The sequence below is a fragment of the Penicillium griseofulvum genome, assembly GCF_001561935.1.
Source record: "Penicillium griseofulvum strain PG3 chromosome Unknown contig_10, whole genome shotgun sequence".
In the NCBI taxonomy this organism is placed as follows: Eukaryota; Fungi; Ascomycota; class Eurotiomycetes; order Eurotiales; family Aspergillaceae; genus Penicillium; species Penicillium griseofulvum.
The window spans coordinates 328,368-354,605 of NW_024467433.1; the positions used below are offsets into that span (position 1 = coordinate 328,368).

Here is a 26,238-nt window from a genome sequence, read left to right on the forward strand (position 1 = left end):
ATACGTCCAAATTCCCCGATAATTTCAATGTTCCTTTCACCCCAATCTCGAAATTCACGATATTCAGATTCTTCTGATACCCTCTACATTCATAGACGACGGAAATTTATCGCAAACCCGATATTACATCTTATCTTCGAGTGAGTATCAATGATTATTGCTAGCCAAAACTGTTGTAGCTGATACGGAGGAAATTTCCAGGCATCATGTGTCAGAAGCTCATTGAGACAATCGAGCATCTATGCAGACATAGAGTTGATTCTCCTGGGAGGGTTAGGGAGCTTGATGGCTGTAATACTTGCGGTATCATCTAGAAAATAGAGCACCTCGGTAAGACAACTAAAAGGGATCTATGCCCCGACTGTATCGCCAATGGTACTTATGTGAAGAACAATGGGGTTTGGAAGAAGGCCTAATGGGTATCTGGAATTTGCAATCTTGAATTAGTCTCATAACTTCTTGAACCTTATCTATATTTCCTTGCGCTTGTTATCGAATTATCTTATAGTGAAATTTTGAATTATTAGGGGTTGAGCTTGGAATGCTATAGTTTCTCTTTTATTACTATCTAGAATCAATCTCCGGAGATGGGAAGAAGTTTCCTGATAAATTTAGTCGCTTGTATGCAAGTGGTTTTCTAGCCTAAAATGTAAGGTAGGAAAGGCAATGGTCTACTGGTCTACTAGTAAACTGAACCAATTATAATAGATTATGTCACTGTGCTTCCCCCTTCAATCACAGATATAAGTTGCTTCCTACCCTTTCTACTCAAAATACTTCTTCATCTCATGTCAACCATTAACCATGGATATCCAAAGCCAGTTTCCTAATGTCCACTGGATCTGGGGAGGAGGCATCTCTTTTGTTTACGAGGTCCACCCTCGCATCGTGGTCAAAGTCCCGAAATCTGGGGAATTCGAGAGGGAACAATTTCAAAAAGAGCTCGAGATTTATCAAATATTCTCGCAAAATCCGCCTTATCCCTCTATTGTGCAGTGTTTTCTCTTTTGCAGCAGTGGCATCTTCCTGGAGTATATGGGAGGTAGGATCCGTATTAGCAGTTAAGAGGTTGTCTACTAATTTACTTCCTATATATGTCGCTTTCTTCTAGAATACAAAAAAATCATACTCGGGACCAGCAAATTATGGTGGTTACTACAGTAGAGATATTAGAACCTCTACCCCTACAAAAAGAATGGATAAACGATCTCGCTCAAGCCGTCGCTTTCTTGGAATCCGTTAAACTCGCTCATAGTGATTTACGACCTGAAAATGTTCTACTTGATCGTAACCGACTAAAGCTATCTGATTTTAATTGTACGGCGAAAATTAGCACAAATTACGAAGCTTGTATGGCTCCGTATGGCCGAATACTCAATGATAATAAGTCAGATCAAGGGGAATATAGAACTTTTGGCTTTCTTAGCGCTCGAACAGAACAGTTTGCGCTCGGTTCCTTGTACTATTTGATAAACTACGGCTTTGAGGTTTATGGAGATCGCTGTCTTACCGAGGATCCTTATGACCATGGTCCTAAGGTCGTGGACCTACTACAGAACATGGAATTTCCGAAATTGGATGGCAATCCCTTGATTGATAACATCATCGACAAATGCTGGCATAACAAATATGTCACAGTCTCAGAATTAGCCGCGCACACGAAAAAGCTTTTGAACGAAGAAACCGATGCGATGGAAAGTAACGAAAACGGAAAGAAGGAAAGTAGCGAAGTGGTCACACTCAAAACTCCTTCTAACGAACGATGGCGTATGGGCATGGGTAGCATAATTCATGGGATATGCTATGGCCTTGGAGTATGGTGGAGGTCATTCTTACAGAGTGTCCACGACGAAGCAACAATCGCCGGGCGAGCCAGTGGCGACAATCATGATGTGGATCAAAATTGCATGGAAGAGGAATTTCTTTCGAAGAAGTAATTTTGTCAGGACCTGGAGAAACGTGGTCTTCTTCGTGCGCTTTCTTCGGGTGAGCCTGAGCAAATTGGATTCTCTTTTGATTGGTATAGGCACAGTCTTTAGGGTTGAACTATCATGCAAACATCATAGAAACCTTTGCGAGTAATGATAGTAGAGCTATATATGCTAAGTGTTCTTCCTCTTCTGCCAATGCGTGTTCTTGGACTGCGTTCAATCAGATATTATATTATATGAATTGATGGTCAGCTTTTTTCTCCCGAACAAATTAACTTTCCGTGCTTCTATCTTTCGATATCAAAGGGTTAGAACAAATTGGTAGTACATAGTACAAGGATAGAAGGAAACTGGCTGTCAGACAAAAGGCTGCATCTTCCAGGCAAAGCAAGGTACTTATAAAGTTATATAATTAGCCTCTAAGCCCAGAGCATCGTATCAGATGCAGGACGGAAAAATAAAGAGAAAGACATAGGAACAAGAGAAGATTTCAAGTCGACAATTAACACTATCCCCTGGGACAGCGATACGAAAGTAAAAAATATGAGTCTAATAACTGATAAATGCCAAACTTGAATAGGAGATATGGAAATCTCAACAGGATTTAGCCATTGGGCCAAAAGATCATAACAACAATTGGAACGTCTGGTTGTCGCGGCAGCAATATATATAATACGCCCTATAGAGCCTAAGCCTTGACTGATATTCGACGAGGACTAATAAGTATTGCTTACTCAATTGTACCTCAAAATGCGATCGTCTTCTAAATTACTAAGGAAGTTGAGGTGTTAGGCGCTCACCAGGATTACCGCAGAAACCCCACCTCCAGGGATTCCCCAAGACTCGAGGGATTTCCAACATCACCTACTTCATGATTACACTGTTTTACATATTCAAAAATCCTTAACTACCTCGTCATTCCTCCACTATATCCTCGCCTCTTTTGAAATGTCGAAAGTTCCAGACTGGGTCCTCGATTCTAAGCTTGAGACTTATTTTCGTTCCAAATACGAGACCGTGCATACCTACTATGAACAGGAATCCCTTTCACGACGGCCAATAAAGAAGACAGTACACTGGCAGCGGGAGAAGAAGATTGGAAGCGGTGGGTTTGGAGAGGTGTGGCTAGAGAGATGCACAAAAGGGAATAATCATGGCTATCAAGTCCGCGCAACAAAGAAAATGGAGGTCCGCCACCAGATAGACTACAGCCGTGAGCTCGAGGCTATTGCGAAATTCTCGCACTCGAAGGTTATTTTTTCCAGCTCGCCAACTGAATGAAAGCCACTAACATATCAGCAGTACGAGCGATGCTTTGTCAAGTCTTTCGGGTGGTACCAGACCGAAACCAGCTTATTTATTACAATGGAATATCTTGAGCTAGGCGATCTACAAGATTATCTCCGCGACAAGCACAAGCCGCTACCGGAATTCGAGGCGCGGGGGATAATGTCGCAAATTCTTGAGGGCCTTGATTTGATGCACGATAATGGCTTTGCACATCGCGATTTGAAACCGAATGTGAGTCCGTTGCATTATGAAAACCAACTACCCCCAACCGATTGCTAAATCTAGTCATATATAGAATATCCTTTTAAGATCATGTCCGCCAGGGGATTGGTGGGTAAAAATCGCAGACTTTGGGATCAGCAAACGTATCGGAGATGAGGTTGCAAAATCAACAACCATGAAGGGCACACCGGGATATATTGCTCCGGAGGTCTATGAATTCACTAAGCGCGGTACGCCGTATGCCGTTGACATGTGGGCTGCTGGAGAAGTTATGTTCCATATTTTGACGAAGCAAGCCACATTCAAGCATCCCGGATTGCTCTACAACTATGTCCAAACGCCTACCGTCTTTCCTTCCAGTAGACTCGTCGAGAACCAGGTCAGTCAAATCGGAGTTGAATTTGTCTTACGTCTTATGGATCCCACCCCAGCAGGCCGAATGTCTGCCAAGGATGCTTTACAGCACAGGTGGATTGATGAGCCATTGTCCTATAATAATCGGAATTAACCTACACTTATGCCTAAAGACGCACATAATACATCAGCGTTTGACCCAATGATGGAAAGCTCTGCGTCATGGAACACTGCCAAGTCTCCAAAGGAATTCGAGACTCCCACTTTGAAGAGAATAAAGAAACTGGAGACACCACCTCTCCAGCCTTTTAACAACAAGGCTGCACTGGCTGAGGCACATACTACATCAGCGCTTGACTCAATGTCAGAAAGTCCTGCGTCGTGGGACACTGTGAGGTCTCTTGAGGCATTCACGGCTTTCATTTCGAGCAAAACAGAGAAACTACGGACATCGCCTCTCCAGCCTTCTAACAACAAGACTGCAAAGCCTAAGCTAGTGCAACACAAGACTACTGCACCTGTCGGGATGATGAGACTTTCTCGCATTCTTGAGGGTCATCATATCTGGGTGACTTCCGCGGCATTCTCGCCGGATAGTAAATTGGTGGTTTGTGCAGCTGCCAATGGGGCAGTCAAAATCTGGAATACTACCACGGGCGCTATGCACAAAACACTGAAGGGCTATCCTACATGGGTGACTTCCGTGGCATTCTCACCCAATGCTAAATGGGTGGCATTTGGATGTCATGGCCAAACGGTCATTGTTGAGAATGTCGCCATGGCTTCTAAGCAGAAGATGATTGGGGTTCATTCTAGGGAAGTCACCTGCGTGGCTTTCTCGCCCGATGGCAAAACGGTGCTATCTGGATCTACAGACTGGACAGTCAAACTGTGGTATATTACCACAGGTGCTAGTGGCCGGGTAGTTGAAGTCTGGGGTGCTATGGCTGGCCCTATAAACAGTAGGGGTAGGGGTCATTCTGGTGCCGTCACCTGCGTGGCATTCTCACCCGATGGAAAATTAGCGGCATCTGGATCCAATGACTGGACAGTCAACCTCTGGGATGCTACCACGGGTGATATACGCAAGACTCTAGAGGGTCACGCTAGGGACATTACCTGCGTGGCATTCTCACCTGATGGGAAATGCGTGGCATCTGGATCTAATGACGAGACCGTCAAGCTCTGGGATACTACCACGGGTGCTAATTACCAGACAGTCCGGCTCTGGAATCTTGACACCGGTGCTATACACAAAACCGACGAGGGCGATTCTCGCTGGGTAATTTCCGTGGCATTCTTACCAGATGGCAAGTTAGTGGCATCTGGCTCTGATGGTAAGACATTGAAAATTTGGGATATCACTGCGGGCTCTATACGCAAAACCCTTCAGGGTAGTTGTGATGAGGTCCAATCCATGGCATTCTCCCCCGATGGTAAATTGGCGGCATCTGGACATTACAGTGGAAAGGTCAGGCTCTGGGATGTGACCCTTTAATTGTACGCAGGTGGAAATATTTGAAGACCACTCAACAGTGCTGCCGTCTCTTAGCACATCTGTTTCCACGGGATTGTCACTTTATTTTGGTTCCAATACTATAACATCGGGGCCCTGGTAAAGAACTAGATTGCCCCCTCTGTGGACTTCGAGTCGTACCAGTCGCCGTAAGAGGCGCCTATGTAGGCGAAAGGTGAGGGGTCCTAGACATTACTAAGCTTAATAGAGTACTCTATCATTCATTTTAAGGCCATTCGCGAAAAATTTCATGCATATCCTTCCTTTTAATGGTGGATGCCAACGCCGCTTGCTTCTCCAGCCTTTTGATCCCTTGCTTTTTGACCTAGCTGTATTAGTACGTAGAGTAAAGACTTCGGGCAAATATTAAGTTAGGCTACGATACTTGTATTATTGTACGTCTTATAGGTAGATCTATTATATACTATCACGCTTTTAGAACGTTAGAAGATCTAACATATAGTAATCTCTAGGATAAGAAACTTGCTATTTTTACTCACTATTCTACATCAAGAAAGAAATGGAGGATTAAGTAAAGATTTAATATTGGAAGACTTGTTAGTCCATTAGCGCTGAAGAGTCTAGAGCTACTGGAAGAGGTCTTGTAGCTCTTTTGGCTAAAATAATAACCCTAGAACATTTGGGGCGTCCTCCAGCCTCCTCAATATATCTGTACTAGCGATAACGATATCTATGACAGCGAGTATAATATCCTTCACAGAGGGGGAAGGAGGAGGTAGATGAATGGATCATCATTATCTTCCCCAGAGCTTTCAGCGATACATCTAGTAGCATGTCCGCATTGATGTTCATCGCCTGGAGATGTTGCACCTCGTAGTCTATACTGTCGTCATCATTCCGGAATTCCATGACGTGCTGTGGAGGGTCGATGGGGAGTAGGTCTCTTGGTCGGCATGGTTAAAACTTGAGGATGAGAGTTGGAAAGTAAAAGAAGTCGTGGGGTACAATGGGGTAAAGTAAGAGATAAGTGAGAGGTGCGTCCGTTATGGGCAAAAGTTAGAAAAGGTTTAGTCGTCGCGAAGCTGAGCCTGGCGGCGTGCTTCAAACTCCGCGATTTTCTGTTCCGTACCGATAGCGTCGGTCTCCTTTACCCATTGAGCTTGTTCTCTGGGTTCGCCTTCTCACTGGATGAGGTATTCCTTGCGGGAAGTCCTGTGCCTACCGAGGTACCGCACTCTGGAATCGAGTATAACTGCTACGTCGTGACGATCAGTGTCCTCTGGGAAGCGTTTGTCGACCGTCGGACGCGAGTTTGGTAACTCCCTGTCAAATGGGTCCGGCGTGGGCGTTGGCTCCAGGTGTTGTACGCTAATCACTGGATGGACCTTCTAGGTAAGGGGTAAGCCTAACTTGTATGCTAAGCGGCCCACTCTACAGGGAGCGGCGGTTGCCACCGTCGGTCAGGTGGATTTCACCTCACTCGACGCCGACCGGCCTACCTAGCCGACGTGGGGAGATGAATGGATCATCAATATCTTCCCCAGAGCTTTCAGCGTTACACTTCCTGGGCCTACGCGGACCACGAGTCAATAAGAGGAAATGCTCAACTCTCCTGCTTGATACGACCTGAACATTTCGCAGAGGTATCGTTGCCAGCCAAGTCTTTGATGGAAGAATAGTGCATTCAACGGAAATTCTAAGCATGAGAAAAGAAAGAAAGAAGGAGAGAGACTAGACTATCGAGTCCAGATTTCTCCACGCAACAAGCAAACGCCCGAGCGGGTTCCGACGGCGATTGTAGAAAAGAGGTTGTCCCAGGGCGTGCATCAGCTGTTAGGGCTTGCCATACTCTTAGCTTAGCGGAGTGGTAATAACTGCCTGCATCAAGCAAACCAAGTGGCTAAAGGGGACTGGGTGACCCATGGGCCATCTATCTGGTTAGATGTCGCCTTCTGTGTAAAAGTATGCCGGCCATTTCACATTGCGCTGGCGATTAGGGGGTTGTCGCAAGCCATGATTAGGAAAAGGCTTGCATCAGAGAGTCGGACCATCACCGGTGGTATGAGAAGACTGCCGTCCTTGTCAATGGTAGTGCAACGGCATACCAGGCAGGTACTTGAAGGTCCTCCGGATGGAGCACCATTCATTGTACGAACTTGTTTGCAGCGCATAAGTGGTGTTCGTAGCCCAAGTCGTAGCGATGCGAAGTTGTTTGGACACCTTCATGATCCTCAACTTTTCAAAGTCGGATGAAAATTGCGGATTGACGGCCATTGCCCAGCCATATCATAAAATAGTGTCCAACCTCGCGTAAAGTGAGATTCATTGTCAACAAGACAACGAGAATTGATTGATGCCTTGGGGTGTGCCCGTTGAACCTTCGTAAGATTTCTACACACTGCAATTGATCCCACTTTTCCACCCATTTGCATCGTAGGCAGAGGATCAGTGCTCTTTGCCTCGTACTCTGCCCTCCGCTTACTGAGCAGCTATGACGGCAAGCGGACTGGCAAGGCCCCGTAGAGCTGTGTTTTGCGCTGAAAACAGACTCCAAGGCCCACCAGCAATTCTTTCTGCTGTCTCGGCCTTGAGGAGTCCGCGTTGCTTTGATATGGTCGTTTGGTCAAAGTCAATTCGGTATTTGCGTCCACGTTCAACTGCCGGTATAAACGTGGTTGCGAGCTAGACGCCCTCGTCACTGAGTTTGACGCTGGGTTGGACCCAATTACTTTGGTCAGCGTGCCATGTCTCGGTCGCGATTGAATAGTCGGCATTCTTGTATCATAATATCCAGCTCAAAGCGCAATCTTTAATGCCATCGATTGTGCCTGGTGTGATTCAGCGTTTCGAGGGATATTGACAATTTTGTTTAGTCATCGCGCGGCTCCAACAGAGTGGTGATAATAATGTCTCTAGCCTGTGACGTCTTCCAGGTCCACGGGGAAATCAATCAAGTTTGAGCACTGTGTGAGTCTGTGTGACAAGTATGGATGGTTTGACAGATACAATCTGCCGATGCCTGGTGTTTTCTCTTGCCTTCCGTTGGACGAGGTAAACCGACTTTCAGGTTGTCAAAGGTTGGAAGTCGCGGAGTAGAGACTCCTCAAAGTGTCACAAGTCGAGATCAGCAGAAGTTGTTGTTCTTCAAGGTAGCACTGATTATACCGTACTAGCTTTATATAGATGTAGTTGTCTTAGTTCACCGTGGATATCCGCTATATAGCCTATATCATTCTGACGTTATTAGCAAGAAGGGCCACACATGGAAATTTGGGAGGGAATCAACATGCATTCTCCGGGGTAGTCGTAGATCGTAGTGTAGCTTTCTGATCGCACGTAGGTGCTGATAAAAGCAGCTCTTATGGTCTGAAGGTTCGAGTGTAGAGTTCTGAGTAATCTTAGGCACTCGTAGACCCACGCTGTGCTATAAGGGCGAAGAGGATCTCAACCAAGGTGTTTCGAACGACCGGAGCATAGAACACCGAGTCGTCTTTCTTGTCTGGAAAGTTGCCGCACACGATCCATCGTGCTTTGAATTGGTAGGCTTCATTGTTGCTGAGGTAAGACACGCGAAAGCCAGCATTGGCAAACTGAGATAGTCTGGCTAAGAAGCCTCAAAAAATGCATCTTCTCATCAGTGAATATATTTTCAGCTACATCTGATGTTGCAGGCGATTTCTGGATGTATGGCACATGTCGTAGTTGACATATCTTGGTGGCTTGTAGAGGTGGGTGAAGCTGAGATGAAGCCGAAATGAAGGTGAGATGAAGTGAAGGGGCAAAGGCCTCCGGGTTCTGGCAAAGAGGGGGAAGAGAAAGAAGAACATTTTTGTTGAGCACATAGAGAAACAGGGTCTTTATACCTCCTGCTGATCTATCAAACAAAGATCTCAGTCAGAATTGACAAACATAAGTGATGTGTTAATCCAAACCACAAAGACGTAGGGGCGAGATATCCATATATTTTGCAATAACCGCAAAGTTAACCACGCTGTTGCTATTAAAATACATTTGGGAAGACCAAGTAAGAGAATGTTGAAGAGGATTGTGTTCAATTTAGGGTTCAGGTGATATATGAGACTACGTGTTTTACCTTATATAGCCAAAGAGTAGAATCCTTCACATCAACCAGCCAAGTGGCCGAGCAGTAACTCAGCCATCACATCTTCCTTGGTCTAGTGGTGATGATTTCCGCTTGTCATTAAAACCGATAAGCGCGGGAGACCGGGGTTCGATTCCCCGAGGGAGAGATTTCTTTTTTTTTTCTTTCCCCTATCTAATCTAGACCATTTGATCGTCATGATCCAACGGCCATTCACATCTTTTACCTAATTCAAGTTCCCGATGTGGCGAGAAGTGACCGCAGCAACTGCAGGAATAATGAGTCAGGCCCAGGCAGACGCGCTTGGGCAGCCTAACAGCTGAATCGAAATCCATCCCATCCAATCAATTCCACCAAAACCCCCAAGGCAATGCCCGCAGAATCCGGGCGTGTCAGACACACCTCAAGGCTCAGCTGTAGAAAAAGTTCATGTGTCTCAGTGGGGACAGGCCAACACATGAGGCTCTTCGGCTTTCTATAAAGGGTGCGACTACACTTGGTTTTGCAACTTAGGGGTTTTCACTTTGCTCCTATCCATTCCCCAGAAATCCGATCGAAGTCATTTTAAGATCTTCAGATCTGGAGATCATGATTTCCAACCAAACCATCCCCACCACAACGGGGCCGTTGTCCACGACGGACACGGCCATGTTGGAGGTCCTAGTCCCTGGCTATGGCTTCATGTCGCGCATATTGATGTCATACCTCAATTTTGATGTCAGCTCATACCTGCAACTTCTAGTTGGACTGGCCGTCTTTGGCGCAAGTGCTCGATACACTTTATTTATCATTTGGGCGCACTTCAATGAGTTGTTCGTATCAAGAGCTGAGATTCGTCTGGACGATGAGACATTCCATTATTTAATGTTCTGGATCTCACGTCAACCGCATATGAAAAACACAAATCGCTTCGTCGCAGGCATCAGAACCAACAGTTACTGGAGCGACAGCGACTCAGACGACGAGGACCTCGCAAGAGACGAAGACGACGAAGGCGATACTCTCGACGGCGAGAAAGACGCATCATTCGATTCGTACTGGGCCAAGGTCACCACCCGGGACAAGTACAAGAAGATGCAATTTACCCCTTCTGAAGGGTGCCATTACTTCTGGTACAAGAACCGTCCTCTCATGCTCGAGCGCGTAAACCGGGACGGCGGTACCTGGTATGTAATGAACAACGAGCGGATCTTCCTATCGTGTCTCGGTCGGAACCCGGAGATTTTGAAAAGCCTGCTATCCGAGGCGCAGCAGGCATATGTCGAGCGCGACAAGAACCGAACGGTAATCTACCGCGGGTCGCGGATTAACGCCGGCCAGTCTTTCAACTGGTATCGGTGTATGGCCCGACAACCGCGTCCTCTTTCTACTGTTATTCTTGACCAAGAACAGAAACATGATTTCCTGGATGATATTAAGGAATATCTACACCCTCGCACGCGACGCTGGTATACCAACCGTGGAATCCCGTATCGACGTGGATACCTTCTACACGGTCCTCCAGGAACCGGCAAGACGAGTCTGTGCTTTGCAGCGGCCGGACTCCTTGGATTGAAGCTCTATGTACTTGATCTGAATTCCACGGCCTTGAACGAGGAGAGTTTGTCATCACTGTTCGCGGAACTACCCCGTCGATGCATTGTCCTACTTGAAGATGTCGATTCAGCAGGTATTACAAAGACCCGGGCTGCTGCACCTTCTGCACCTACACCTACTTCAGATACCCCCAGGGACGATGCTACCGCCAAGGCCGGCACCGCCGAAGCGGAAAGTGCAGCCGCCAAAGAGGAAGACAAGAAAGGCGGAATCACACTTTCAGGGCTTCTGAATGTGATTGATGGTGTTGCCGCCAGTGAAGGCCGCATCCTCATTATGACTACTAATCACGTGGACAAGCTTGATCCAGCTCTCCTCCGCCCTGGACGTGTGGACATGAAAATTGTCTTCGGCTACACAAGCGAAGCAGATATCAAGGAGCTCTTTACCTCAATCTACGCGACGATGGACAACGACATGGCCCGTAGCGCCCCAACAATCCACATGAATGGTAGCAATGGCTCGGTGAAGCCGCCAACTACCATTGCTAACATCGCCAAGACAAATGGCGAGATTGTCCACAAGGCCGTTAAGAGTAACGGCGAAGTGGACAAGAGAAAGGAAAAAGACCTGCAGCTTCAAGTATCCCTCCGATCCAACATCTCCGATTTGGCATCTCGGTTTGCTGCTATTATTCCGAGTGGCGAGTTTACAGCTGCGGAGATTCAGGGATACCTCCTCAATTACAAGGAGACTCCCGAGGTAGCCATTGAGGGTGCAGCGGAGTGGGTGCAAACGGCGCGGGATAAGAAGCGTGCCAAAGATGGGGAGGTAGAAGGAGAGGCAAAGACACAGACAGAGGATGAGGATAAAGCATAGGACCATGCGGGCATGCCTAGAACGATACGATGATATGATATACGGAATTTAACTCTACATAATACAACTCTACTTTATTACTTCAACAAAATTGATTTGAACTTTGCTATGCCAAGTACGTTTGTGCTTTGGTGCTGATTTCTACTACTCCATATATTTCCTAATTAAAGAAGAGCATGATACAATGCCCTTTACAAATATGCAAATATTTATATTTTGAAATCGCAAAAGTATACCATTGGTATCATAGAAATGTAATCCCTCAAAATCCGGGGTATATATATAAACGCGGCCTGACTTGATGAAAGCCCGACACAAAACCAAATCTGCAGTACAAAGAAACAAGTAAATTCAAAAAACCAAACCCTCAAGCAATCGATGCGTTGTTCCCATCCAGAATCACATCAGCCACATACATACACCTACTAGTTCTCTCCTGAGTACAGAACCCATGGAATAGAATCCGATCTCCACAACCGCAAACATTGCCACCACCAGGCGAGATAAGCCCCGTATTAGCCGCATTAATCAACGGAACATTGGTCTTAGTATAAGGCCCAGTAATACTCTTCGACGTAGCCCAACGCACATCATAAGCAGGGTCGGTAAAGCAATGAGTGGAGTAGAACAAGAAGTACGTATCACCATGGAGAATCAGGTTCGGCGCCTCGACAAGCGGACCATCACCATCAGCAGTATTCCGATCAAGAATCTGCACCGCATCGCCGATAGGCGTGACGCCGTCCGCGCCAACCTTTTGCAGCAAGATAGGCGTTGATACAAGCGGCTCGACGCCGTTGTTACAATCACCACCGTGGCCGACGCTATTACCGTCGACTTTGAAAACGACGTAGCGACTGCCGTCTTTATCTTTGAAGCCTGCTGGGTCGATTGAGCCGCCCCGATCGAGACGACATGATAAAGGCGTGTTGCTTGGGACGTATGGTCCTGTTGGGTTGTCTGCTATGGCTGTGCCGACACAGTGGTGTCTGAGGTTTGATTTTGCTTCGCCGGAGTAATACATAACGTATTTTCCGTCATCCTGGGAGACGATTAGATTTTTTTCCTAATTGGGTTATGGATTTGTTTGGGTTTCCTATTTCGGAAGCCAAGACAACTTACTCTCATCACGACGTCTGGAGCCCAGTGGTCGTTTTCAGTTTCCCATGTTGATAATGTGGGGAGTGCTTCGACGTCGAGGAGAGTCCATGATTTGAAATCGTCGGAGACAGCGACTTGGACTCGTTTTCCGTTTCCGTTTGTGCCGAATGCGTACCATCTATTATCGGCTGCTTTCAAGAAGCTTGGATCTGGGAAATTGGTGTTTAGGGCTAGGATGGCACCCTTTGCTCGCTTCTCAAACAGAGGTGTGCCCAGGACGGCGGGAAGAAGGGGTAGGGTTAGTAGGGCCCATGTGGAGGGTGATTTGATAAGAGAGGACCACATATTGGAATGATGGGGTCGAAGACAGCTGAAAGAATGAAGTCGCTGATCATGTAGATCAAAGACTATTAGAGCAGGGGAGGTAACTCCTTCTTATATGTAGATTTGACCGCTATTATCGAAGGGAGGGGGGATAGAGTCCGCATTGGATTTAGGGTACCAAGAGAAGGAAAGTGAGACCACATGCTCGGCGTCTGCTTGGCTCCGAGGGGATAACTGCGAACAGAGATTGAAAGGAAGTGACAGTAGGCTAACAGCCGCAAACCTGATACGGCCATGCATCAGGTGGCATCGGGCCTCGGCGAAGAGTGATTTGGGCGACCCGCTAATGCGCGAGGTTGTGTTGGCTTTTGTGCGGAGTCCAATTATCGGGCTGTGATGCACATAGAGTATTTACGGAGTAATGGAGTAGTTAATGCTAAAGGTTACGGGAGGCGTTTTCGTGGCTTGCAAACTTAAGAATGGCTAGATTTCTAGACTACACAAACAAAGGGAAAAACAAAAGGATAGGGCAAGATCAAGCGAAAGGAACCTGAGGCTTTAATAGGAACCTTGGAAAGGGATTTTTTATTGAAAACCCTCGCTGGAATGCCAAGAGTATACAGAATATTGATGGATTCGTCCTCGGAGCATTGTTTTGATCGAGTCTAGATTCGGATTTAAAAACAGACTGGGTATCCTTCGATAACTGCAAGATGACCTGTGCCATGTGCACCTCGATTTAGTCTATACTCCGTATGGTTGTTGAGATTGGGGATGATTACATTTGCCATGAAATCCATATGCACGAAGTACCAGATTTATCATTAAAGCCGCAATTCGGCTGTGCTGTACGGATTAAGTCCGCTTAGACAAATATTAGGCCGGAAGATCTTGTATGGGGTTGATATTATGTGGGGGCTACAACATAGGGTTGGCTCGGTTGCGGAATAGAATGTGGATCAAATCACCAAGTTGGGCCAGATGCGGCAAGGGATTTCGGACTTGGGATGATAGTTGTCGATCAAGGTCTAAGCTTCTAAAGTTTAGTAATACGACCTTGCCTACGGAGTTTACTATAAGAGTTTGAAGGAAAATAAAAGACCTGAACATGCAAGGGCGAGCAAGATAGAGAAGAAGCCACAAGAAATTGATTTGTAAATATGCAGCCCAGACATGATACCTCAGACAATTTACCCCTAGCCGATTGTACATAGGTCAAGATGATAGGTCAGGAAAATAGAGAATAAGCTGTGGGATCACATGAGGCACATGTGCTGGCACTCGTGGTCAGGCACATGGCCAAGGTTATATTGTTATACCAACCAGAGTAAGATCTGATCTTGTAGGTTTGAAATTCCACGGAATCGATAGAACTTGAAATAAAACTCAAAGAAAACCCCTTAAAATGAGACCTCTACATCCATGGGTGTTCTAACACCGAAATATAAGCAACTATAATATAGCGACTTAAAGTTATGGTCAAAGCATCCATGTCCGATCGACTGATATTTTACCATTTTGGGATGCGACCATCAAGATCGAATCGAAAAATGACATCCTAGCAAAATTAACACAAAATCGAGTTTCTCTTTCTCTTTACCCCGCATTTTGATGCCGAGATGGGGAGGTGAGATGTCCACCTGGGCATGGGGGTTAAAGCCGACCAGTCGGTGTGGACTTTCCACTTGCACCTCATGATGTCACCGGGCGCACTACGTCAATTTCTTTGATCGGCATCGGCTGAGAGGGCTGAGGGTGACAACACCCGGGTTTTCACGATGTCATGCATATGAGGCTGATGTCTTCTGATTTAGGTAAGGGTGTCAGTAGAAAGTAGAAAGCCGGGTATAGATGACTGTTCTGTCTAGGGTCGGTGTTCCTTCCCTTTCTGCGTACAATGCTAGCCCAATGAGGCAAAATCAATAATTTTGGAAGGTGCGACGAATATCATTAAGAGATAAAATTCTATATTCATGTAGCCTAGCACTTCATAATATAAAAAAGTCTTTTTCATTCACTTCATAATATATTCATTGCAATAATTCGATCAAATTGACAGGTAAAACCGTAGCCACCTATCCAATGTGCCCGATAACCCGGCTAATGGGCAAATCGGAAGTCCAATCTCTTGTTACCTTCATCTTTCGTTGTACTCAAATAATGATGTTTCTGCTCATGGTCCATAGCATTCCAAAGCTGTTCGCGTATTCTGTTTCTCCGTATATAGTAGAACTTGGTGAAAATCGTGATGAAAACGTTCCATGCTACGATTGCAAGAAGGATCTTATTTCCTTTTCGGTAGTAGGGTTGATCATCAGTTCGGTATATCTAACAGCGACAAATATTAGTCATAATTCCAAACCACAATATCAAAAGATACATTGAAAAGATTAGAAAACGTACGTTGGAAGAAATGATAGCACCGGCTTGGGTAATCATGTTATATACTGCACTGCCCACAGTGCGGGTGCGCACAGAACCGGAGTTCCGGGATATTAAGCTGACTATATGAACAACTTTGTCAGCAAATCTGCGATTGATAGAGGATATCAGTACTAACCGTTGATGGAATGAACATAGGGGAAGCCAATAACTAGCACTGTGACTGCGTACCAACTCCAAGGACTAGCAGTTGCTGGCATAAGCTCTAGTGCGATCAAAAGAGGGAAAACCCAGAATGAATAAAATAGCACAATTCCCATACGGTTATTAATCTTTTCGGAAACCCAAGACCAGAAGACCAGTTGGACCAAGAATAACGCGGTTGCAGGGATGGTCAAAAGGTTGACCTGGAATGTATCAAAGCCAAGTGACCTCAGGAAGAGGGTCATGTATGCTGATACAGGAGTGGTAGGAATAAGTAGCGTGAGGCTCATAAGGTACATTGGCCAAAGGTCGTAGTCCATGAGGGCGTCCCACATAAGTTTTAGTGTGAGGCCTTGACGGTTATGCATACCACCCTATATTAAGTTCACAGTTAGTTTTTCTATGTGTAAGTTTCAAAAGCCTCCTTTTACGCACCTTTGCTGGATCATCTCGCAGGACTCGATTGACCATGATGACCTCTTCCCTTTCTGAGAACCAACCATCTTTCCCTCGAAACCAGCTTGCAGTCTGTGTCGGACTCGGAGGCAGGTAAAACCAAGAGACAACACCAATAACAAGAGTCAACGCCCCCTCAAGAACAAATAGCCACCTCCAGCCTTCCCAGCCACGTATGTCGCGCATACGAAGAATCCCAAATGCCAAGAAGGCCGCAATGATACTGGTAGTGTGGGACATACAGTAGAAAAAAGCGACGCGCATAGGTAGCTCATTATTCGTGTAAAAGTAGGACAGGTAAAGGAGTGCATCAGGAATAAAGCCACCTTCTATCAGACCAAGCAGAGCCCGAGTCGCATAGAAGCTCTGTTCGCCGGTGACTAGACCCTGGCAAATGCCGACAACACTCCAAAGGACCATCTGGATGGGAATCCATACGTCGGGGCCGAGCTTTTTCGAAATCATTTGCGACGGCACTTCTGCGCACAAGAAGCAAAGATAGAATATCGTCATGCCGTAATTATAATTGTTAGTTGATAACCCGAGGTCATCGAGCATTCCATCAGACAATGCTTGTCCGATATTGCCCCGGTCCAGCTGGAGGGCGAAGAACATTAGACAGACCCAAGAACAGATTCTATAGTCGAGCTATATTATCGTCGAGTGTTAGCAGGCTAATCAACTGTATGAGGATCCAGGGGTGGTCTTGATTACCCTTCGGACCAGTAGCTTCTCTTCCTTCTCTGTCCACTCGGCGAGTGGGTCATATCGATGTCTCCCTTCGTACTCCGCGATAGGCTCATAGAACTCTAGTGAGCCACCCTCAGCCAGGACACCACCAGCTCCATTGTAGTTCTTGGTTGGGACTGACGTTTCTTGAACTATTGTAACAGATGTCTGTTTTGATTCAAGCGACAAGGAGCTTTTGCCCGACATTGTCGATTTCAAGTGTGATTGATAACTTTCTTGACTTGCATAGTCGTCTTTTTATATAGTATATATGTTGTAACTCGTGCGCTGCGCCGAGCATTGCGCAATGCTAGAAGAATACATTAGGGCAACGCTAGCTGCCGTTCTGCAGTCGTGCTGCGGAGAAAAGCCAACGGAATCCAACACTAAAAAGGTGAAATTTGCACCTCTAATGAGGAATGCCTAGTATATGCTCAATTAGCGTTCCAAGGGTAAATCCAGACTTTCTTTAAGCGAAGGGGTCCATGCATGATACTGTCATGTTGCAGACAACACCATATCAAGAATCCCCACGGGGAACCCTGGGCACGGACATATAAAAATTACGATCTTGAGATATTGTTGAATAATTGTTAGTGGAATTAATATACATTGCAAGATATTGCTCGTGAAGACCGTCGAGACTGTGTAACACGAGTTATGCCAATATGCTTGGCTGGGATGAGCCTTAATTGAACGACATGTTGTCATCCAAAGCGAGATCGCGTCACCAAGTAGATAACGAAAAGACCTTTACCCCTCTACTAGGTGCATTGGCTGCATATATAGCATAATCAGATTGAGTAAATATCTTCGAGATGCCGACATATCGACTAATCTTCCTCGGAAAAAGGTCCTAGGGGTAGAAATGGACTGTTTCACATACCAAGGCAAGGTGTGTGGATTCATCACACAATTCAAGTGAATTAAAATCGTAGGAATGAATGCGACATAGAAGTCCGATATGGTATACGTCTCTAAATTGCCCGAACAAAATTTCGGCTATATATTTGGAATTAAATCGTGGCTGGCAAGTCGACGTGACGCCGATCTGACGCGTTGTGAAGTTGTGGATAGCGACGAAAACCAATTTTGAATTTATTGTCCTACATGTCAGAGCATGACTCGGAAAGCCTTGTCTAGACTGGCATCTAGTTTCAGGAAGTCCACTAGACGTCCTAAATGGTCAACTCCCCAGAAGCTTTCCTTCGCTCCCTGATCGTCAACGCAATCAAACCAAGGTAAACCGAAGGAACCCGAATTGAAAGCTGCTTGTGTGCGTTCAAGCAAAATAGCTTTCGCTTCAGTATTATTCAACTGGAAAGCACTATTAGAAAGAAGAGATCTCATCATCCACACTAAGGGAACATACCTCATCCAAAACCTGCTTGGCGTTCTCGATGCCAAGCTCGCTCTCAAAAATGGCAGAGAAACCAGGTTCAGTGAGCACCTCTGGATTACCCTCTTGCCAGAACCCACGAGAGATCTTTTCCACGATGGGAATTAGCTTCTCGGGGAATTTACTAGCTAAAAGGCAGAAAGCGAGCTGGACGTGGGAAGTGGCTGCGGGAAATCCTTTCGGGATCGCCTCAGACATGGGAACCTGGAAACGACGAGCCCAGTAGATACGTTCTTTGTTGATCCATTGGAACTTGTCTTCAATGAGGGGTTAGCAGATTTCAAATACAGCGAAGGACTTCGTTGTTGGGGGAGGAGATAGGGAAGAGGTACCTACTCTTCACTGCAATAGGCGGCATATTTTGGCATGACTGAAATAGCTGTCCTATAGAGATCGGGACATAGTCAATCTCACATGTCGCGAAGATAGGAGATGTCTATGGACAATCATTAGCTAATCTTCAATTCATGGAATTAATTGAAATATTCGACTAACCCTCAAGACATGGAACGCAATGCAACTGAATGGACTGCCAACGTCGAAATAACAGGTTATTTTAGGAGCCATAATCGAAATAGTATTGAATGCTGTTGAAATATACCTTGATCAGGACATTGGACTTGAATTTTTATAGTTGGCAAGATTATTTTATGATTATTCATCTTGGCTTTGGTGACACTCCTTCGTTCCCAACAAACTCTCGCATCTCAACTAGGAACAGGCAACAGCATAGTGTTGAACTTGAGACTGATTGAACTCCGTAGATCGCAATAGACAATTAGCCCGAACTTCGGAGGAACGAAACCTTGTCCCTCAGACTTATAACGGAAAGTCGCGAGTTTGGGACGAAGTATTCATCGTGAAGTTTCCGTTCCCGCCAATATGGGCGAAGAAGTCGTATTTAGTGTTTTTTCAATATTTCTCTGATGATTTCGTGTCAAGATTAGTGTCGTTGCTCGTTATGCAACGGATGCCTGAATGTGTTAGCCAACTGGCGAATATCCACAGCCGGGGCTTCCATCAAATTCTACTAGATTGAATGGAGATTGCAATCCAAAATAAGCCAAATTTATGCATAAAACCCTGAAGAATAACACGACGGCCCGAGCATAGTACTAAGTGGGCACAGTAGATGCCGAGGTCAATTCAATCGACTTGACTCATAATGGCTCATAACTTATCACTACATCGTGATTGGCCAATCTGTTTCTATGGAAACTTTTCATATCTATAAAAGACAACATCACCCCCGAAGAAATATTCTTACCATGTTTGAATCTAATACAGCATCAATTACCTCGACCCCTACTTCCACTTCGGCAATGGACCACCTTATCCCATCCGGGATGCACCCCATCCCCTCCAATCTTCTCGATCTCCGCCCCGACGCCGACATAGACTTCGATCTACTACATCCGCAACCGGTCAATGGCGTCAAAAATATATGGTTTTTCTGGCACTCAGGCTACGCCAACATGCACCCATATACACAACGCACAGCCCGCGCATGGCATCGCCGATTCACAAAACAAGGGTGGGCAGTACGAGTGATAGACCGGCTGGCCGGATCAAAAAGCAATATCGCCGAATTCTTGGATGTCACCGACTCAACACTCTTCCCTCGAGCCTTTACTGAGGAGACCATCACCGGACCTTACGCGCTACAACACACTTCAGACCTTGTTCGCTGGCCACTGCTCCTGCGATATGGAGGAGTCTATGCCGACGTAGGCATGATGCAGATTGGTGACCTTGATACCCTATGGAGTGAGACAATCGGAAACCCGGACTCTCCATATGAGGTTCTATCCTATACACCCAGTGGACAAGGTCATTACAGTCTATGCAATTATTTCCTCGCTGCATTGCCAAACAATGCGCTCTTTGACCGTTGTCATCGTTTGCTCCTCGCTCTTTGGGATGCTGATGGTGGCAAGACGAGCACCGATGGAATGCATGCTAGCCCGCTTCTACGCGGCGTTCCTCTAATGAGCGTTGATTCTACAATCACCGAAGACGATGGCACGGTCATCGGTCCTGCCGAGGTTAGTCGTCTGTTGACCGACTACATCATTCAAGGCCAGGTGGCTACTGCAGTGATGGGACTTGTTGATGCTGAAGACAATTGGGACGGTCCTGCATATTGTGTGAAGCATTTTTATGCGATTGAGTTTATGGAAGGGTCGCAGCTCATTAATGAGTTGACTGCTTGGAGCGGACAGGAGGCATTCGATTTGTTGTCACTACCAATACCTGGGGAGGGAGAAGACGAGTCTGAGAAACAGAAAAAGGCCCGTGATATTGTTGTGGCATGTCTATCGCGCAGCTTTGGCTTCAAGCTTGCTCATGGTCTCATTTTGCGGGTGAACAAGGTTACACTCGGATCGCTGTGGCGGGATAATCCTGGGTCTGATGTTGCACCTGGGACTTATGCGGCTTGGCTTCGACATGGAATTGCTTACTGGAATCAAGATAATGTGCCTGATCCAGTATCGCTTACTTTGATCCCTCCGACCAAGGTTGGGAGGTTACTAATGTAACTATAAAGGCGATCACTTCACAATGGAGATATATTATGTTGTTTGTTGTAGTATAGACAAATATTGAAAGACTACTATAGGATATTCTCCCAGCAAAACGTTATATAGTGCCTAGTAGCAGGTAACGAACTATCTACCTAAGTACTGGGTGTAAATCCCCCCGGCATTCTCCCTATGGATCCATGCAGCTTTTGTCATTCTCCTCGACTTCGAGGTTCTTCCCGCACTATCTTCGTATTATGAGTTGGCAAATTTCTTGTAATAAGCCTGTGATTGGTTGGGGGATTTTGGACAATATGTCTTCTTCAGCTTGAGGCAGTAATAAATTTATTGCAATTTTCGAGTATATATGGAGAGAGAAATGATGAAGGAGGCTAGGCTTATATGGTACATGGAATCGATGGAGTAACAAGGTATTTATACCCATCTTTAGAACTAGCAAACAAACTGGCAAAGTACTAGCAAATAAAAAACCCAATTCTGGACTAGCAAGCAGTAGTAACAAACAACAGGGATGATACCACAACAATAACCCTTCGCGAGTTGAGCATGGACTAACTAGACTAGGTACGGATTCATATTTTGGTCTAGTGGTGGAAACAACCTTGTGAACAATATGCTGGTCACAACTAAAGATATGTATCTGTGCTCGTACACCTAAAATATTCTAATCCCTAAAGGTGAGCTTAGCGCCTAGTCAAGGCATGCCATGCCTAATTGCTGCTCCTATTGTTGTTCAAAGCCCACCTTTATATTATTATTATTTTTCTAGCTTCAAGAAGGGTTTGGCAAATATATCCGGGGCTGGTATGATATTTGTCATAGGTGGGTATCTATACACCTCGAAGGCGGGACCACAAGGGTCCGGTCCAAATAATTATACCTAAATTGGAAACATCAAAGGCGCATATGTACATATTAGAATTTAAAAATCCATCCTAAAAACCACTGTCTGGCAAGGAATCTTGCTGAGGTGAACTCTTGCGAAACTTTAGCTGGAGTCTGGTGCTGAATGAATCTGCCCTTAGAACTGCTCCTTATTGTGATTAGTGTATGTTCGCCGACTTTTCTATAACACGGTTGGCAAGTGTTGACTGATGTATATTCTAGTTTTGTGATAAAGAAAGCCTCCTCAATTTACGAGCAACATCTCAGACGCTGCAGAAGTTATGCGAGCCTATCATTTACCAGTTCCTTGTCCGCGACATTTTGGAACAGCGACAATTTCATCTGCATCGAGCCGTTTCATCATGCCGATTAAATTTCATGCAAGGACTGATAGAGAATGGTGCCCCATTGACGCAACCAAATGAAGCAGGAGAACTGCCTTTACACATTGCATCTCGCAATAACTATGTTGCCAGCGTCGAGATACTCGCGCGGTGCGAAGGAAGTCTTGATGTGACTACACCTCACGGGTGGATAGCGTTACAATTGGCAGCTCGATACGGAAATGAAGAAATCATCACCCTGCTACTTGAAAACGGGGTCAGATCCTAACATATCTGGGTTTCATGGCTGGACAGCCCTGCATTACGCTGCTCGGTCCGGGCATCGAAAATCGGTTGAATTATTGGTGGAAGCTGGAGCGCGCATTGATGTATTGGATAATGATCACAAGACCCCAACTCAACTAGCCCGAACGTTATTGTAGAGTATAATTATATGAAGCAATCATTTTAGCTTATTCATGTTCAAGAGCTTAGTTCGGGTCGGCGGAGGGAAATATTGGAAACTAGAATATATGTTCCATATTCCTAATCCACTTGCCAGAGGAACAAAGAGCAGTTCTTCAGGAATAGATAATGCATTGGAGAGAAGACCATGTGTTTTATTTGCTGGTCGATACCAAGCAGTTGTTAGGCCTGGTATAATTGGCCAATCAAATGACATCCGGCCAACATTTCCTAATGCGGTAAATCGAAAGGCGTGCATGAGTCAGCAACGTGGGTTCCGAGGTCTATCCTATTACCATGGCAAGAGGCTAATGACAACATTTGATACATTTCTACCATGCCTGATTCTGAGCTACCCTCATCTTGCTTGACAGATGATGACTTGCAATATTCACTATTCCCTTATCTACTAGATCCAGCGACCAATAATGAGCTAGAATTAAGCCCATTGGACCGCTGGAAAAACTCCCCTCCAGAGACAGAAGCTGCCCAACTAAGCGACATCGTGGAGTCTATCGCAAGTGCGAAAAGTTCAGATTCATTCCCAATTAGACCAAGTTCTCAAGATTCATCTTTGTCGCAACGGCAGCGGCATCGACGGTCTCACCGCTCAACGGCTTCAGTCGCCGCATCCGACTCTACAAGGTCAAGTGGGTCAGGAAGCTCAGCTTCATCTGCCCACAGCTTTTCGTCAAACCACTCAGGATCGTTTGGTCTATTTTATGCTGGGGTCTCAGCAGGGCGCCGGCGCCGGCGCCAGCGCAAGAAGTCTCCTGACTCTATTGGACGTGCCATGAAGCAACCGCAGAGACGGCCTTACCAGTGCACATTCTGTACAGATACATTCAAATCAAAGCATGACTGGGTACGGCATGAGAAGGGCCTGCATTTGTCATTGGAAAGTTGGACCTGCGGGCCCTTTGGACCGACATATAATGATGGAGATTCTCCGCCGCGATGCGTTTTTTGCAACATAGAGAACACATCTGAGACCCATACTTGAGACCACCGATTCTGGGAATGCCAGGAGAAACCACTACCTCTTCGCACATTCTTTCGAAAAGATCATCTATTCCAGCATCTGCGCCTAATGCATGGAATACATAACAATATCAGCGTTGTGGAGTCATGGAGTTCAGCAGTGACACATATAAATTCACGCTGTGGCTTTTGCGCAGCAACCTTCACCAAATGGGCAGACAGAAATAGCCACCTTGCACGCCATTTTCGAGAGGGCTTCTTGATGAAGGACTGGAAAGGCTGCCGCGGTCTCGATCCTGCCGTGGCCCTCGCCGTTGAGAATGCCATGCCGCCTTACCTCATTGGCGCTGAATCCACTGGCATCCTTCCATTTAGTGCTTCAAATCGATGCTCAGATACCAATATTGCTCATCACCAGGCCGATGTGAATGAGCGCTGTTTGCAAGAAGGAAACCCCCAACCCACTCCGTTTGAACTGTTAACAGAACGCTTGATCCGCTTCGTACAGGAGAGGCAGGCGATCGGAGTTCCTATCACTGATGATGCTATTCAGCGAGAAGCACGGTCCTTTGTCTATGGCGATGAAGACCCTTGGAACCAAACTGCAGCAGATAATCCTGACTGGCTGCAAATGTTTAAAGATGGTATGGGTTTAGGTCCTCCTTTGTCATCTACAGATCCCGGTGCAACTGGGGTGTCGCCTGGGGGATCCTTTCCGCTCCCATGGACAACGAATATGGCGGGTAGCGATGGACCACAAGGGCAATCTAGCTCTTGTATTCCCACTCTTGAATCGCAGAAGGACCCGTGGATGCCTTGGGCATGGCAAAGCCCTGAATGCCTTGCAGAGTTTCGCAGGTCCAATGACTCTTGAGCATCATATCCAATCCACGAAGGTACTAGTCGCGCCCGGTAGGGAAATATTATACTCATCAAACTCATCAAATACTATTGAGTGGAGCCTTTCGAGCCCCGAAATTACCGATTGTTACATGGTTCTTTTCTCCCAACATTTCCATATTTTCCGTTAATGCCTTATTCGACAAGCTCGAACTGAATTGGTAACGCTTTGAATGTCTCTTACTAAATTCGATGATTCTGCTAGGATAGAAATAAACACATCTGACCAGTTGCCCCAAGAATCCTGCCCTTCAAGTGCGGCCGCTATCAAAAGTCACTATAACCATGCTCTGCCATCCAGTCGTCATTCGCAAACTTTGTGAGATAGTTTCGAAGACTATCGGGCAGTATAAGGACGAAAAGCTTATCTTCCGTATTAAGATCAGGCCGAGACTTAATTAGTTAAACCAATGCGGCAACTGTTGCACCAGAGGAACCCCCACAAAGAAGCCCTTCCTCACGCACAAGGCGTCGTGCATACTGAAAAGAGTCCCGATCAGGGGTTTTGATCCAGAGATCTGGTTTGGATTGATCCAAGACCTCTAGCACAAAGTCGTATCCGATGCCTTCAACCTTATATTCCGCTTTCACATCGTTCAGATCACCAGGTTGAGCAAGGATTGAGCCAAGCGGATCTGCCGCCACGATCAGGATATCCTTGCTATGTTTCTTCAAACCCCTAGCGATGCCTGTAACTGTTCCTCCAGTACCAGCTCCGCTAATTACCACGTCGACCTGCCCTTCTGTCTGATGCCACAACTCCTCTGCAGTCCCGAATTCATATGCAGCCGGGTTCTCAGGGTTGGTGTATTGATTCAAGATGAATGAGTTCGGAATCTCTGTCTAAAGGCGTCGTGCCACGCTGATGATAGAATCGGGGGATTCAATAGCCACGCCAGCTGGAGTACGAACAACGGTTGCCCCGAGAGCTTTCAAAATTTGCTCTTTTTCAAGCGACATCTTCTCTGACAGCGTGATAATACATTTGTAGCCTTTGACGGCCGCCATCATAGCAATCGCGATTCCACTATCGAATGATTTAGCATTAGTATCACGAATTAGGCAAACTACCATCGTAGAACTCACGTATTGCCGCTCGAAGCCTCAATCAATGTATCTCCAGGCTTGATCTTCCCGTCCATTTCCGCTTTGTAAACCATGCGCCTCGCGATTCGGTCCTTTACTAACCCGCCGGCGTTAAAGTATTCGAGTTTTCCATACACCTGCGCTTTGATACCAAGTGATTTTGGAAGGCGGTTCAGGCGGACTAATGGCGTCGCTCCAATGCAGTCTGCGACTGAATCGGTTTTGAGCTGGCCGAGAAAAGGCGCCGCGTTGCCATTTGTTTCTGTCATTGCTAGATCGTGTATTTCTCTCTGGATATACACCTGAATTCACAGTATGGATGAGATGCTTCTCTGGGGAATTGAAGCCCAAAATAGGCAGGGCTTCCAATAACGAGAGTCGGGGATGCTAAGCAAGAGAGAGGCGAAGAAGGGAGAGTTCTTGATTGTAAAATCTACAAAAAAGGAGAGTATTTATAGCCGCTAAGCAATCAATCAGTCTGAAGTCAAACTAGCAAACAAGCATGGGAATGGTATCATCCAACACAAGCAAGTCATGTTTCACAAAGTTTTCCTAAATAGGAAATCGGAAAGGCTCGATCAGCGCCAAGCATTATCAATTTTCAGCAAGTTAACCATATCGGTCTCAGTCACTTTCGACATTGACAGTCATAAGCTGGGTCTCTAACAT

At 46.0% G+C, this 26,238-nt stretch overlaps 10 protein-coding genes across 10 annotated transcripts; 6 read left to right on the forward strand and 4 right to left on the reverse strand.

Moving 5' to 3' along the window:
* Nucleotides 1-804: 804 nt before the first annotated feature.
* PGRI_083130 (uncharacterized protein) lies at nt 805-1,937 on the forward strand (the record flags this gene model as incomplete). The annotated part of the gene is made up of 2 exons (XM_040796027.1): nt 805-1,042; nt 1,438-1,937. 2 exons carry the CDS (start codon nt 805-807, stop codon nt 1,935-1,937), a joined length of 738 nt encoding a protein of 245 aa, XP_040650565.1.
* Nucleotides 1,938-2,879: 942 nt separating this feature from the next.
* Nucleotides 2,880-3,951, forward strand: PGRI_083140 (serine/threonine-protein kinase; the record flags this gene model as incomplete). The annotated part of the gene is made up of 3 exons (XM_040796028.1): nt 2,880-3,182; nt 3,234-3,452; nt 3,517-3,951. 3 exons carry the CDS (start codon nt 2,880-2,882, stop codon nt 3,949-3,951), a joined length of 957 nt encoding a protein of 318 aa, XP_040650566.1.
* Nucleotides 3,952-3,999: 48 nt separating this feature from the next.
* On the forward strand, nt 4,000-5,295 carry PGRI_083150 (WD40 repeat domain-containing protein; the record flags this gene model as incomplete). Its single annotated transcript, XM_040796029.1, has 1 exon — nt 4,000-5,295. One exon carries the CDS (start codon nt 4,000-4,002, stop codon nt 5,293-5,295), a length of 1,296 nt encoding a protein of 431 aa, XP_040650567.1.
* Nucleotides 5,296-9,964: 4,669 nt separating this feature from the next.
* On the forward strand, nt 9,965-11,791 carry PGRI_083160 (BCS1 and AAA domain-containing protein; the record flags this gene model as incomplete). The annotated part of the gene is made up of 1 exon (XM_040796030.1): nt 9,965-11,791. One exon carries the CDS (start codon nt 9,965-9,967, stop codon nt 11,789-11,791), a length of 1,827 nt encoding a protein of 608 aa, XP_040650568.1.
* Nucleotides 11,792-12,158: 367 nt separating this feature from the next.
* On the reverse strand, nt 12,159-13,237 carry PGRI_083170 (glycoside hydrolase family 43 protein; the record flags this gene model as incomplete). Its single annotated transcript, XM_040796031.1, has 2 exons — nt 12,159-12,857; nt 12,914-13,237. The coding sequence occupies 2 exons, from the start codon at nt 13,235-13,237 to the stop codon at nt 12,159-12,161; spliced, it is 1,023 nt and encodes a 340-aa protein (XP_040650569.1).
* Nucleotides 13,238-15,316: 2,079 nt separating this feature from the next.
* PGRI_083180 (Major facilitator superfamily domain, general substrate transporter) lies at nt 15,317-17,194 on the reverse strand (the record flags this gene model as incomplete). Its single annotated transcript, XM_040796032.1, has 5 exons — nt 15,317-15,544; nt 15,620-15,720; nt 15,777-16,176; nt 16,238-16,906; nt 16,973-17,194. 5 exons carry the CDS (start codon nt 17,192-17,194, stop codon nt 15,317-15,319), a joined length of 1,620 nt encoding a protein of 539 aa, XP_040650570.1.
* Nucleotides 17,195-18,100: 906 nt separating this feature from the next.
* On the reverse strand, nt 18,101-18,744 carry PGRI_083190 (uncharacterized protein; the record flags this gene model as incomplete). Its single annotated transcript, XM_040796033.1, has 3 exons — nt 18,101-18,304; nt 18,360-18,643; nt 18,723-18,744. The coding sequence occupies 3 exons, from the start codon at nt 18,742-18,744 to the stop codon at nt 18,101-18,103; spliced, it is 510 nt and encodes a 169-aa protein (XP_040650571.1).
* A 964-nt stretch (nt 18,745-19,708) lies between these two features.
* On the forward strand, nt 19,709-20,926 carry PGRI_083200 (glycosyltransferase; the record flags this gene model as incomplete). Its single annotated transcript, XM_040796034.1, has 1 exon — nt 19,709-20,926. The coding sequence occupies one exon, from the start codon at nt 19,709-19,711 to the stop codon at nt 20,924-20,926; it is 1,218 nt and encodes a 405-aa protein (XP_040650572.1).
* Nucleotides 20,927-23,692: 2,766 nt separating this feature from the next.
* Nucleotides 23,693-24,457, forward strand: PGRI_083210 (DNA-binding domain-containing protein; the record flags this gene model as incomplete). Its single annotated transcript, XM_040796035.1, has 1 exon — nt 23,693-24,457. One exon carries the CDS (start codon nt 23,693-23,695, stop codon nt 24,455-24,457), a length of 765 nt encoding a protein of 254 aa, XP_040650573.1.
* A 428-nt stretch (nt 24,458-24,885) lies between these two features.
* PGRI_083220 (PLP-dependent cysteine synthase family protein) lies at nt 24,886-25,838 on the reverse strand (the record flags this gene model as incomplete). Its single annotated transcript, XM_040796036.1, has 3 exons — nt 24,886-25,326; nt 25,396-25,510; nt 25,570-25,838. 3 exons carry the CDS (start codon nt 25,836-25,838, stop codon nt 24,886-24,888), a joined length of 825 nt encoding a protein of 274 aa, XP_040650574.1.
* Between the last annotated feature and the right edge of the window lie 400 nt (nt 25,839-26,238).